Source organism: Neovison vison, chromosome 4 (assembly GCF_020171115.1).
Source record: "Neovison vison isolate M4711 chromosome 4, ASM_NN_V1, whole genome shotgun sequence".
Lineage (NCBI taxonomy): Eukaryota > Metazoa > Chordata > Mammalia > Carnivora > Mustelidae > Neogale > Neogale vison.
This window is the reverse complement of record NC_058094.1, coordinates 8,785,308-8,797,870: the sequence shown is the minus strand read 5'-3', so window position 1 is coordinate 8,797,870 and position 12,563 is coordinate 8,785,308. Positions and strand designations below refer to the sequence as shown.

At 51.9% G+C, this 12,563-nt stretch overlaps 1 protein-coding gene across 1 annotated transcript in view; it reads left to right on the top strand.

The window, feature by feature from the left end:
• Positions 1–12,563, top strand: part of CCN4 (cellular communication network factor 4) — a 34,646-nt gene that overhangs the window by 14,416 nt on the left and 7,667 nt on the right. Inside the window, exons 2-3 of the mRNA XM_044244916.1 lie at positions 3,676–3,955; positions 10,685–10,945. Of these exons, the coding sequence (XP_044100851.1) occupies positions 3,676–3,955; positions 10,685–10,945 (541 nt within the window). The remainder of the gene's footprint in view (positions 1–3,675; positions 3,956–10,684; positions 10,946–12,563) is intronic.

Sequence of the window (12,563 nt, the reverse complement as noted above, 5' to 3'; positions counted from 1 at the left end):
CCTTGCACAAAGCCAGGCACGTGGTTGGTGTCCATTAAGCATCTGTCCACAGAATGCATGAAAGAGTCGAGCACATTTCCCCACTGAAACTGTCTACCCTTGAGGGCAGGAAGCACATGGTACCCCTCAGCTTCCCTGTGTGCACACACAGAGAAAATTCGTCATCAGGAAGAATCCTCAGTCACATCCTTTGTGGTGTCAAGGCTGGACAAGACAACAAGGATTCAAGGGTCTCACATCAAACCCAGGAGTTCTCAGTCCGCCCCACCCATGCTCTCCCCCTACCTTCTTCCCTGGACAGAGGCTTCCCACCAGCAGATGGCGCCAACAGCTAGAGCAGGGCTAAGCGGAAGGCCCAGAGCCCATCCCTCAATGTCCCAGCTCCCCTAAGCTGCTTCCCCTAAGGAGTTGTGTGCTCTAGGGCTCAGGCAGGTATTGGAAAGGAGGTTTCCTTCTGGGGAGCTTTAACTTGGAGACCCCGGGATAGGCGGCGACCATGTGGAGACGGGTATCTGCCAGGTGACAGCCCATCCCAGCTCAGTTCAAAGGACCTAAACCCGAAAGCCCCACGCTAAGCCCTATGGGGGTGCGAGAGGACCCCGACAAAGAAATGCAAGGGAGAGGTCATGCTTTTGATTGCCTGCCACGTGCCAGGCCCTGCTAGTCTTCTGCATACACAGGGCCGCACGCCCTCCCCATAGCTCGCAGAGGGGGACATTATTGTGGCTGGATCACAGATGGGGATGTCAAGGCCCAGAAAGGTTAGGAAGCTTGTCCGAGGCCACACAGAAGGAACACACTCAGGTCCTATGTTCTTTTTTAGACACTCCAATGTAATCCAAGCTGAAAGGCAAGGTTCCAGGACCGGAGGTCCTGAGGATGAAAGGACGCCAAAGCCCCTTGTAATCAACAATCCCTCATGGCCCATTCCACTAGGCAACACTTCCACAGTCCTGCCGTGGGCCATGGGCCGTGTTTCACAGACAGTAGTAAGGCCTTTACAATTCACTATCTAGTGGGAAGGGACCCCCTCTAACACCACCTGGGGAAGGCATGGAAGGCTTCCTGGAGGAAAAGGCTTTTTAAAATTTCCTCTGCCAAGAGTATATATATATATATATTACGGGCCTGGGGACAGGTCAGAGACAGTTCATGGGTGCTTACAAACCTCTGAGTCTTCTAGTGTCATAGAATGATGAGGAAAATTCTCTCCACAGATTCAAAAAGAGAGGGGTTTGTGTGTGTGTGCACATGCGTGCGCAGGCGTGTGCACATCTGGCTGGTTTATTGATGGGGGGTTTGAGGTTTTGTTGTGTCTTGTTGCATTTCTAAGGAATAGTGGGGGCAGGGAAGTGGATCGTTTGGTGAATGGGAACCAGCACTGCCGACCTCCTAGAGTTCTTGGACCCCGGCCAGCAAGGCCTTGCCAAGCCACATCACCCATGGAGGATGGAAGTGGCCGCAGGCAAGATTCTCCTGGCTGTCCTGCGTCTCTGTCTCTGGCCTAGCAGAGAAGCCCCCAGTAAAGAGAAGATAATGAGGGAAGGAAGGGAGAGCTTCCATGGCATCTAGAGAAATGGATGGCAGACAGCCCCAGCCTCCCTACGGCGCCTTGCTGTGGGCCAAGTCCCCTGTGGAGGTCCCCGCTCTGCCCTCCTCCCCATGGGCTGGCTTAGTCACCCAAACACATGCAAGTCTGACTACCAAGTGTGGTCAGCAAGCCAGGAGCGTGCTCTCCACGGGAGGCCCTTAAGGTGGGGCCTGACTGCCAGTGCCCGGGTGAAGGGAAGCAGGAAGAACATTCTGGTCACAGGAACTCAGGGCTGAGGTCCTGTGGTGGGAAAGGAGTGGGCACCACTGAGCCCTGAAACCAAGCCCAGAGGTGACAGAAGCCTCAAATCAGGGTTTGCCAGTTGGATTTTCACAAAGTTCAATCAATATTTAGAGAGAAAAGGTTTACATGCAAAGTCCCTAACCAAGAAGCCAGTGAATCCAACCTCTCGACCTAAATCATCGCTCCTGGCCAAGTGTGCAAGGGTGGGCTTCACTCCCCTGGACAGAGCGACTCCTGCCCTCACCTTCAGGGAGCTCCTGAGGCTCCCCATGGGACGCCCGGCACTCTGCGTACAGCTTTGCTCTCTAATAAACCACCTCTCGTGTCCATCTCTCCCAAAAGCTGTGGATTCTCCAAACTGCGAGAATTTTTAAATTCATCTTCAAACATCTAAAGCTCTCGAGAGGCTGTGGGCTAGCTCAGCAAACATCTGCTGTGCGACTCTAAGAACCCAGAGGGCAAAGGGTGTAGAAATGAGAGTTACAAGAGTCGTTTGTGCCTAGGTCCTGACGCACACTGTGTCATTCTGGCCGTGTCCCTCCGCCTCTCTGGGTCTCAGTTTCCTCCTCGCGAAAAGGGAAGAAGAATCTGTATATGTCAGCATGTGTCATTCCAGGGATGGAAGGCAGATTTCTAAGCTCCACTGAGCAGGGTTTCTCGGGTTCAAGGTAGGGGTGGGGAGGGTGCTGTGGCTCCACCTTGGCTGCTTGCAGAAACCCTAGTCCCTACCCCTGCAGACCTTGGAATTCCGGAGCACATCTGAGAAGCCCTGGATGGGATGCTCCCTGGCAGGGACCACACTGGCCTGGGAAGGAGACAATGGCTGGGACCCGGCTGTACACTCTGTCCTCAGACAAGTCCCTTTCTCCTAGGGCCTCTGCTTTCTCTAGTGTAAAGAGCAAGGGGCAGGATAGGGGTCAGGGCAGCACCCAGAGGGCCTGGGAAGGTGACCGGCTCCCAGAGACACAGGCAGCTTGACCCTCCTAAACTCAAAGATACCCCAGAGCAGCCTTGCATTCTATCTACTCGTTCTTCCCAGCAGGGACGGCTCTGTGGGCCTATCTCCCCTCCTCCCAGCTTCCCAGTGTTGCGTCCATCCTATTTTCAAGATGATGACAAACCTGGGGGATGGGGGATGGGAATGGGGCCACGGGAGGCGCGTGGGCTGCGGGACTCCTGTCTGCAGACCTGTCACAAGCAACAGGGGCCGAACTCCCCTCTAGAGGGGCTGAGAGGGCCAGCGGCAGGGGTCACTGGTCGCCACCCACCCATAGCCTTTAATGGGGCTCAGAGGGCAACTAATTATAATAATAATAGGTCACCTGGCTAAAACCTGCTGTCAAGTATGAGTCACCTGCTCTGCAAGTTCCCAAGGACGCACAGTGGCATCAAGAAGGTGGCTCCTTGGGCTGTGGAGGAAAGGCAATGGGTACAGAACAGGTCACAGTGTGACTCATGAGAAGGCATTTGCTGCTCAAAGCCTCAACCCCTCATCTGTGAAATGAGACCAACCTGACACCCACCCAGGTTGTGGGATGCTTGGGGATGGAAGGAAACACACATGAGGCTTAGCGTGGCCAGAGTTCTGACATAAAATCGGGGCCCCACGACCTCCAGTAGGGGGACTGGGGAAAATTGGCTTGACTTCTCCAACCTCATGGCTCCTTGCTCCTATTTGTTTTACTGAAGAGAAAGGAGATTTCTGGCTATTAAAAACATGGTAGAAGAAACATAATTGTACATAAACCTTTTAACACCAGGAAGATGAGAAGGTGATTGCTGGCCCTTTGGGCTTTGATACCCCTGCCTGGCAGCCCTTTATCTCTGCTGTTCCCCCACAGGCCTTCTCTCCTGGCTCCACGGCCATGGCTTTCACCCCAGTGCCACTGGAGGACACAGCTTCACGCCCCCAATTCTGCAAGTGGCCGTGTGAGTGCCCACCGTCACCCCCTCGCTGCCCGCTGGGGGTCAGCCTCATCACAGATGGTTGTGAATGCTGTAAAATGTGTGCACAGCAGCTTGGGGACAACTGCACAGAGGCAGCCATCTGTGACCCCCACCGGGGCCTCTACTGCGATTACAGTGGGGACCGCCCGAGGTACGCAATAGGAGTGTGTGCACGTAAGTGAGACCCACCCTACCTTCTGGCCAGCCTCCAGCACCCCAGCTCTATCCTCCCCTGTAGCCCTTCCCCTGGCCAGTCTCCTGCCCCCCTCCTACTCCAGTCCGTCATGAGAGGTCAGAAGTTGTGCCCTTCCCAAAGAGGGAGGGATGCCTGCATTCCTCTTGTCTCCAGAGCCTGGCTTCCCACTCTCTTCTTGGTCCTGGAGGTACATCCATGGCTGACTGGGGAAAAGGGAACCACCAGGAAAGACCTAAGCATGGTTTCATTCTCTTTTGGTTTTCATTTCTTCTGGTAGTTATCACCATATAATGCATGTCTTCTGTTATAACTCAATTGGCTTAAAAAAACAATTTTAGATAACATCAATGTTTGTATATGACACCTGATGACTTAACTTCTCAATACCACCTGACACATTGCCTGTCTTTCAGTATTATTTTCATAATTTTTGGTTATATAGTAATCAGTATTTATAATATTATGAATATGTAAATAATGTTGCTGAAGGATGAGGTATTGTATTTGTTTGAATTTTCTTTCTCTTTATTTTTCAAATTTTTTAAATAATTTTTGTTTGTTTATAAACATATAATGTATTATTAGCCCCAGGGGTACAGGTCTGTGAATCGCCAGGTTTGCACACTTCACAGCACTTACCATAGCACATACCCTCCCCAATGTCTATAACCTCTACCCCTCCGCCCCCTGGCAACCTTCAGTTTGTTTTGTGAGATTAAGAGTCTCTTATGGTTTGTCTCCTTCCTGATCCCATCTTGTTTCATTTATTCTTTTCCTACCCCCCAAGCCCCTCACGTTGCATCTCCACTTCCTCATGAAGCTTTTTGTTTTTCCTGGGGTTCTAATTGCTTTTGCTTTTTTCTTTACTCTTGCTCTTTATAATATCCTCATGCTGGGGGGACAAGTGTTGCTGTTGTTTGTTTGCTCTTCAAGTGCTCTATCATGTCGTTTTTTGTTCCAAGAGACTTCCTTCAGGGACTTTTGGATCTCATGCTTCACTTAGCATGAATGGTAGTCACTTAGCTTGAATCGTCTAAGCATTTATCCAAAATGCATGACCCAGCATGATAAAGAGAGGTAACTAGGCATCATGACACAATAGCTTAACTTCTGAAAAAACACACAAAGCCTCATAAACCCAAGAATGCCTTTCTTCCCTTAGTGCTGAGTCAAGACTTCTCCCTAACTATGACTCCATATGCACCCAATTATATGTTCACACATAGCATAGTCTCTCATCCTCAGGGAACCTATCATATCTCCTGAGGTAGGTGGTTGCTGAAGGTTATGACCACAATTTCAAGTCGGACAATCCTGCCTGTTTACAGTTAATTAAATGCACTTTCTGCTCTTTTATCATTGATTCATGCTCCAACTTTCATACAAAGTCATCTGTCTTTAGCTTTCCAAGTAACCACGCTTGACCCTCCCATCCCTTACTTTTCCCCTTTCATTCAGACTCACTACTAGCCCCACACAATGGTGTGCTCAGACAGAGCTTGCACCACTGTGTGCTCAGACAGAACTTGCACCACTGCTGCACACAATCATCTGATGTGTTGGTGGAAAATGTTATCCTGGAGCCCCACCCCTGACTAACCGAATAAAATTCTCTAGAAGTGAAGATGGGCACCTACACCTTTAACGCGATGCCCAGATGATTCTCATTTACACACAAGTTTGAGACTAACTGCTTGTACATATAGAAAGTCATATAGTCTCTCCTCATCCCCAGGTGAAGAAATCTGGCTGAGACTTCCTATACTCAAATCCCTTTGTTATCGGAGATTGTCTCATCATTTCTTTCCCTCTTTACAGCTGTTCTTCAAGGTCATTAAAAAGGTAACTAAGTTCACTGTGATCTTACTGATCTCTAAAGCTATACTGATGTCTGATTATGTGCCTGGCACCATGTCTTCATAGACATTCTCTCATGGACCCAGAGATTGTGCAGGCCTTGGAACTGCCTCTCGCACCTGCCCTTCTCCACCAGATGCTTGGAGGACCACCTTCCCAATCCATCCATAACACATATCTCCTTGTATCTTGGGTCTTGCTTTCACTCACTATAGCCTCTTAGCTTCACCTCACCATGAGCCCCCATGTATTTCCTTTCCTTTTACCTGGAAAGAGAACGGGTCCACAGAGTTTAATAGGTATTAGACTTGCCAATGGTTCCCTGGTCATATAAGTTTGCAGACAGTGTAATAAACAAATTTACTCAATTTCTGAGAGGTTTCAAATGTTCACATCCACTGCAAAATTCTTTTTTTTTTTAAAGATTTTTATTTATTTATTTGACAGAGAGAGATCACAAGTAGGCAGAGAGGCAGGCAGAGAGTGAGAGAGAGGAGGAAGCAGGCTCCCTGCTGAGCAGAGAGCCCGATGCGGGACTCGATCCCAGGACCCTGAAATCATGACCTGAGCCGAAGGCAGCGGCCTAACCCACTGAGCCACCCAGGCGCCCTCCACAGCAAAATTCTAAAATCAGGAGATATAAGAAGCCCTTATTTTTGAAACTTATTTGCACAGGGAATTGTTTTGTCCAGGTAGATTTTTACCACTCATCCACACCACCACACATGTGCACACTCACAGATACACACATCGCATGCCTGTATGTGTTTACACATACACACAAACACACAACTCGCTAGTGTTCTACGAAACATCTTCCTAGAAATGGCGGCCACGGTGTCTGAGTTCACGAGACCCTAAGGCAAGACGGAGGAGCAGGCAGGGTCTGAGGGGGAAAGAGAAAGAAGAGTCCCACAGATAATCTTGTGGCAAATGGTCAACTCAACCACTGGACGGTCCCCAAGACAGGTTAAACCTGTCCTTGGAGCTGTGCATGTAACTAGGCTGAGAAAAGACAGGTCTTAAGAATGAGCAGTCACAATACCGACACAGGTAACTCAGAGAAAGGTGAATCATGGCAACTTGGTGAACGCAAGCTGTGGTTACCAGGGGTCCCTGCTCCTGGGCACCAGACACTATGGCTAGGCAGAAAAGTGAGCTTGGTCTTGTCTAGTCTACTCAATTTTCAAGAGAATCCAAAAGTTCAGATTTGTGTATGTTTTGTAAATGTTGGCAACATGTTCCCAAAAAAAAAAAAAAAATTTTTTTTTTTTCCCCAAAACATTCTGTGGGCCAAACTAAATACTTCTATGGGCAAAGAGTGACCTCTGAATTACACTCTTTGGCTATTTTTGTTGTACAAACATTACTCTGCATTTAATACAGCTGGGCCAGGCCTGAAAGCAGTGTGGTTTGCTGGAAGGATCATGCAGTTTACAGGCAGACAGAACTGGGTTTTGAATCCTGGCTCTGCTATTTGCCAGCTACGTGACCTTGGGCACATCACATAAGGAGCTGGATCAAACCAACCTCATGCAATTGTTGAGAATAAACAAGGGATCGCATTAAAACCTCAGATGTGACCGGCTATTCTGGGCCATTGTTTTACTTGCTTTGTTTTAACCTTCCCTTGTAAAAATTATCTCACCTTTGCCCACGGTCATCCTTAGAGGAGGAGGCAATCTCCTTCCAGAGCAAAGGAGTAGACAGCTCATGCATGGTCTTTAGAGATAGACAATCTAAGTTCAAGTCCCAGCACCATAACTGATATGGTGACCTTGGGCAAGCTACTTAACCTTTTAAGTGTTAGGTTTGTCATCAAGGAAATGTGACAAATAATACTTCTTTGTGTGGTTGGGATGTCAAGAACCTGATACATGGTAGCCAAATACAGATGAGGGTTCACCCCACCTCCCTTCCATCCATCCCTCCCTCCTTCCCTCCCTCCCTCCCTCCATCCATCCCTTGATTCATTCACACAGTTATGAGTAGGTGGATGATAACGCAACAGTTGGGTTACAACATGGCATGACCCCCTGTTCTTGCTCCCATGCAGCTGACAGTCCATTAGGGAAGGGAGGAAAGTGAAGACCTTGATGGTGGAACCAGGGATTTGAGTTCCTACAGGTCCTTCGGTAAGAGGAAGGCTCACCACACTACTCTAGTACTTGCAAGCCTGAGATTAGATAGGATACGGGGTTTCCCCAGGAGCTGGTCCTTCCATTAGTTCAAAAGCAAGTGATGTGGGAGCATTAGAGTCTGCTGTGGGTCCAGTCACCTACATGTCGTGCAGCCTCCTCTCACTCTAGCCACTGGTGGGAAGGCTGCTCAGGGCCACCAGCACCACCACTGTCCCCATCTGCCCCAAATTCCCAGGAGACTGGGAGCAGCTTTTGGAAGCAGTGGTTCCCAATCTTGGCTACAAACTGAACTCACCTGGAGATCTTTAAAAAAATATCAAAGGCCAGGGATGCCTGGGTGGCTCAGTCGGTTGAGCGTCCAACTTCAGCTCAGGTCATTATCCCAGAGTCCTGAGATCAAGTCCCAAGTAGGGCTCCTTGCTCAGAGGAGAGCCTGCTTCTCTCTCTGCCTGCTGCTCCCTCTGCTTGTGTGCACTCTCTCTCTCTGATAAATGAATAAAATCTTAAAAAAACATTGAAGTTAAAAAAATTACAAAAATATCAAGCCCCAGGTCCACCCCCATATTCTGGGGCATGGTGTGGGCATCAGCATTTTTGAAATCTCCCCAGGTGGTGTTACTGTGTTAAGGGCTCCCGGGCACCCGGTACTGCCTTGCCCACCCAAAGTTCTCCCAACAGGGGCAGAGACCAGGCATCAGCACACTCTCTTTTCCCCATCCACCAGCGTGTTCACACATGTGCACACACGCAGGCTCACACCTTCCCAGAGCAAGGGCGTGGTCGGCGTGTGACTCAGAACAAAAGGATGAGTGATTCACCCAGTGCTTCCTCTGCTTTGTTTTGTTTTGCCTTGGTTTGTTTTTTTTTTCCAATTTCCCCTCCTTTCCTGGTGTCTGGTGAAAGGAAATGGGCTGTGGAGTCAGATCCCCGGGGACCGAGGTGCAGCTCTGTCATCACCAGCTGGGTGACCTTGAGCTGATGAATCATTCGACCTCCCTGTCCATCAAATCGGGAAAAGAAAACTCTCCTGGTGAAGTCACTGGGAGCACCAAATGAGATAACAGATCACGGTGCCTGGCACAAGATCAGACGGCCTGCAAGCAGTAGTGCCTTTCCTTCTCCCTGCACGGTCACGTCCCAGGACAAACAGCCGTCATGCCGGCAACCCCACAGGCTGAGACTCTGCATCTAGCTGTGTCGTCTTCGGCGCGTGACTCAACTTCACTGAGACTCAGTTTTGCTGTATGTGAAAATGGGGTGGCGTTTCCTTATAGGACGAAATCAGCAATGCATGAAAGTCTGGCCCAGAGCAGGTCAGGTGGCCAAGAACAGAGACAGAGCTTAGGAACACTTCACTCCTGTTAGATACTGGGATTATTGCTATCAACGACCGCCTGCCAGCGAATCTGGGAGATACGCCGGAGCTTTGGGCAGACTTCGGATTCCAAACTAGCCCTCCTTGGGTGGATACCCCTGCTGCCTGGGAGCCCTGTGCTTGTATTTCCAGACACTGTCCTCAAGGCTACATGGCATCCAGGGGGCAGCGCTGGCCGGGCCCTGCAGCCCCAGGTCCCTCCCGCCCTCCAGGCTTCTGTAACCAGACCTCATGTCTAAGGAAGAACTCTTGAGGTCACTCACCCCAGCACCAGCTCCTCCAAAGACAGAGCATCCAGGGCTCAGGTTATGGGACGAGGAGTGTCTCCCGACTCGTCTCCTCTGCTCCTGACATCTCATCCAGCGGCAATTCCTTCCAAACACACCCAGAAGCGGAGCTCCCGGTCCCTCCAGGGTGTGAGCACGGCCACCCCCAGCCTGAATTATAGGGGTGGCCTCCTGACTGTCTGTACTCCCTGTTCTGTTCAGCAGCTCCTGGGCTCTTGTGAAGCACGAGTTGACTCAACAGTTCCTTACGGAGCACACACTGCACGTCTAGCTGCTAACAGTTCTGAGCCACCAAGGAAGCCCTCTGTCACCTCATCTCTGGCTACCCCTAAACTTCCAGGCCTCTTCCCTCCCTTCCTAAAAGATCCCCCACCAACACCCGTGCCAGCGAACTTCCTTACCTCCTTCCCCCTTTGCGGAAGCGGCATCACACAGGCAAGGGGTCTGCCTTAATCAGCCACTGCCTCCTGCCCCATCCACCCCTCCTTTTCGTTGTTCTCCCGCACACTGGTAGCCTTCAGTTCTCTGTATGATCTCTGCATCTTTCCTGAGTGGCACCCACTGCATGGGAAGCTCTATGAGGGCATGGTTTTGTCCATTTTGTTCACTGTATCTCCAGAGCCCAGAACCTTCCATAAATGCCTGCCTTGAATGAGTGGGATCTTTGTTCCCAAGTGTTATGATAGGTTTTACACTTGGCTCCTCAGAACCCGGGCCCTAGAGGTCTTCATCAGTGCTCATCTGTGTGCCATGTGCTGGGACAGCATGGGTGGGACAGGACAGGTGGCACAGGTTCCAGTCCCGACCAGACTCTGTCTCCTCACCACCGCGAGCCTGGCCCCGGGGTCACTTGATGGCTGGTGGCTGAGTCACACCCCACACTCTGGGAGGGAGAAGGGTGGCTGGCTGGGCCCTGCCTGCCTTGCCGGCCTGCCAGCCCCCAGGGTGGGCACTCCCCAGGGTCGGGGCCAGGTCCAGGGGCGGGCGGTGTCCCCGTGGGGGCACGATGCCCAGCCCGCCTGACCCGAGCGGCACATGTGTTTGCAGAGGTAGTCGGCGTGGGCTGCGTCCTGGACGGGGTACGCTACACCAACGGCCAGTCCTTCCAGCCCAACTGCAAGTACAACTGCACATGCGTGGATGGCGCGGTGGGCTGCACACCCCTGTGCCTGCGCGCGCGCCCCCCGCGCCTCTGGTGCCATCGTCCCCGGCGGGTCAGCATCCCTGGTCGTTGCTGCCAGCAGTGGGTATGCGACCACGATGCCAGGAGGCCACGCAAGACAACACAGCGCCACACCAGTGCTCTAGGTGGGTGTGAGGAATTGGAGGTCAGAGCGCAGGAGGGGGTGGCGATAGGAGGGGGGAGGGGAGGGAGAGGAGAGGGCGGGGCCCTGACTCTCTATGATTGGCACGCAAGTGCAATGACTCCCAGTCCCCAGACCTCTGCCCACTAGCTGTGTGACCTTGGCAAAGCCACCTGTCCTCTGCAACCCTATTTCTCTGTGTCCCAACTGTTCTGTGAGGTCCTCCCAACACAAAATGAGGAAGAGCTTTATAAAGAACAAAGCCAGATCCATGGGATTCATTGTTATCCTACTTAAGAGATTAGACTGGGGCGTGTGCAGCACCCGGGGAAGGAGAAGCAGGGATACAAGGGATAAGAGCAGGAGGGGGGGTGAGTGGCTTCCCTCACGATGGAGAATAGATGGGCAGGTGAGGTTGCAGCCAGGTACACAGGCGGGAGGGAAGTCCTGGAAAGGGAGGACAGGGACAAGCCCACTGGTTTTACCACTGCTTGCTACAGTGGTCCAATGCCAGCCTCTTAGCAGGTACCAAATCCGTAGTTGTCTTAGGGATGGATGGATGGGTGGATGGATGGGCAGATGGATGGATGGATGGATGGTTGGGCCAATGAGGATCTGAGCTAGGCCAATGGAAGTGGAAGTGGCAAGGAAGGGACAGAGGTGAGAGACGCTGTGTGAGAAGTAAGCCTGAGGCCATGGCCTCAATCCACTGCGTGGAATGAAGGAGAGAGAGGGGTAGACAGTGACTCTCGGGGCTCATTGTGACCTGGGAGAGAAAATGAGAGGGACACATTGGGGATGAAGAATTGCACTGTTTGAAACAGCTTGAGTTTGAGGCTGGCATGGCCCAGAGGAGTTCCGAGGGTGCTGGTAATTTTTTAAAAAGCTATTAAGTGCATGAGATTGCTCAAGGGGGCTGTGCTGAGCAGCGTTTCTCAGCCTGGGTTCAGATATCTCGAACCTGAGACTTTGTGGGGAGGCCTGCTCTGTGCACTGTGTGATGTTTAGTGGCACTTTTGGCCTCTACCTGCCCCCCCCAATTAGCAACAACCCCCAATACCTCCAGACATTGCTGTTTGTACCCTGGGGCACCCAATCGTCTGGGGGAGAACCACGTGTGTGGCCCTGGAGATACCGCCATTTAGGGCGAGGGAGAGAAGAGAGCTGGGGAAGACAAATCCAAGAGGCAGGATGAAAACAGGAGAAAGAGGTTTTGCAGGAGCCACAAGTGAAGAAGGTGTTCCAGAGAACGCCCTGGAGAGCCGGGTGCGAGGGGACCAGCCCAGGCGATGGAGACCCGCCTCCAGGCTCTCAGTGGCTCTGCCTGGGCGGGGGAGGAGGGTGATCCTGCCCTCCCCGCCCTTCAGGGGTGCACAGTCTCTCTGGAGGGGTTTGGGGTGGCTCCCAGGGTCTGAGCCAGCCCCATGAAGAGGCTGTCCCCTGTCCACGGAGGAGGTGGCAGGGGAAGCTCTGTCCTAGCAGGCCCGCCACACTCCCCGCGGCAGAGCCACACATGGGTCACTGGGAGCGGGGCCGTGGCTGTCTGCCCATTGTGTGTGGCCCAGTGACCCCGTTCTGACCCAGTACAAGCAGGGCCCCCCCCTGCTTGTGGGCGACCCAGA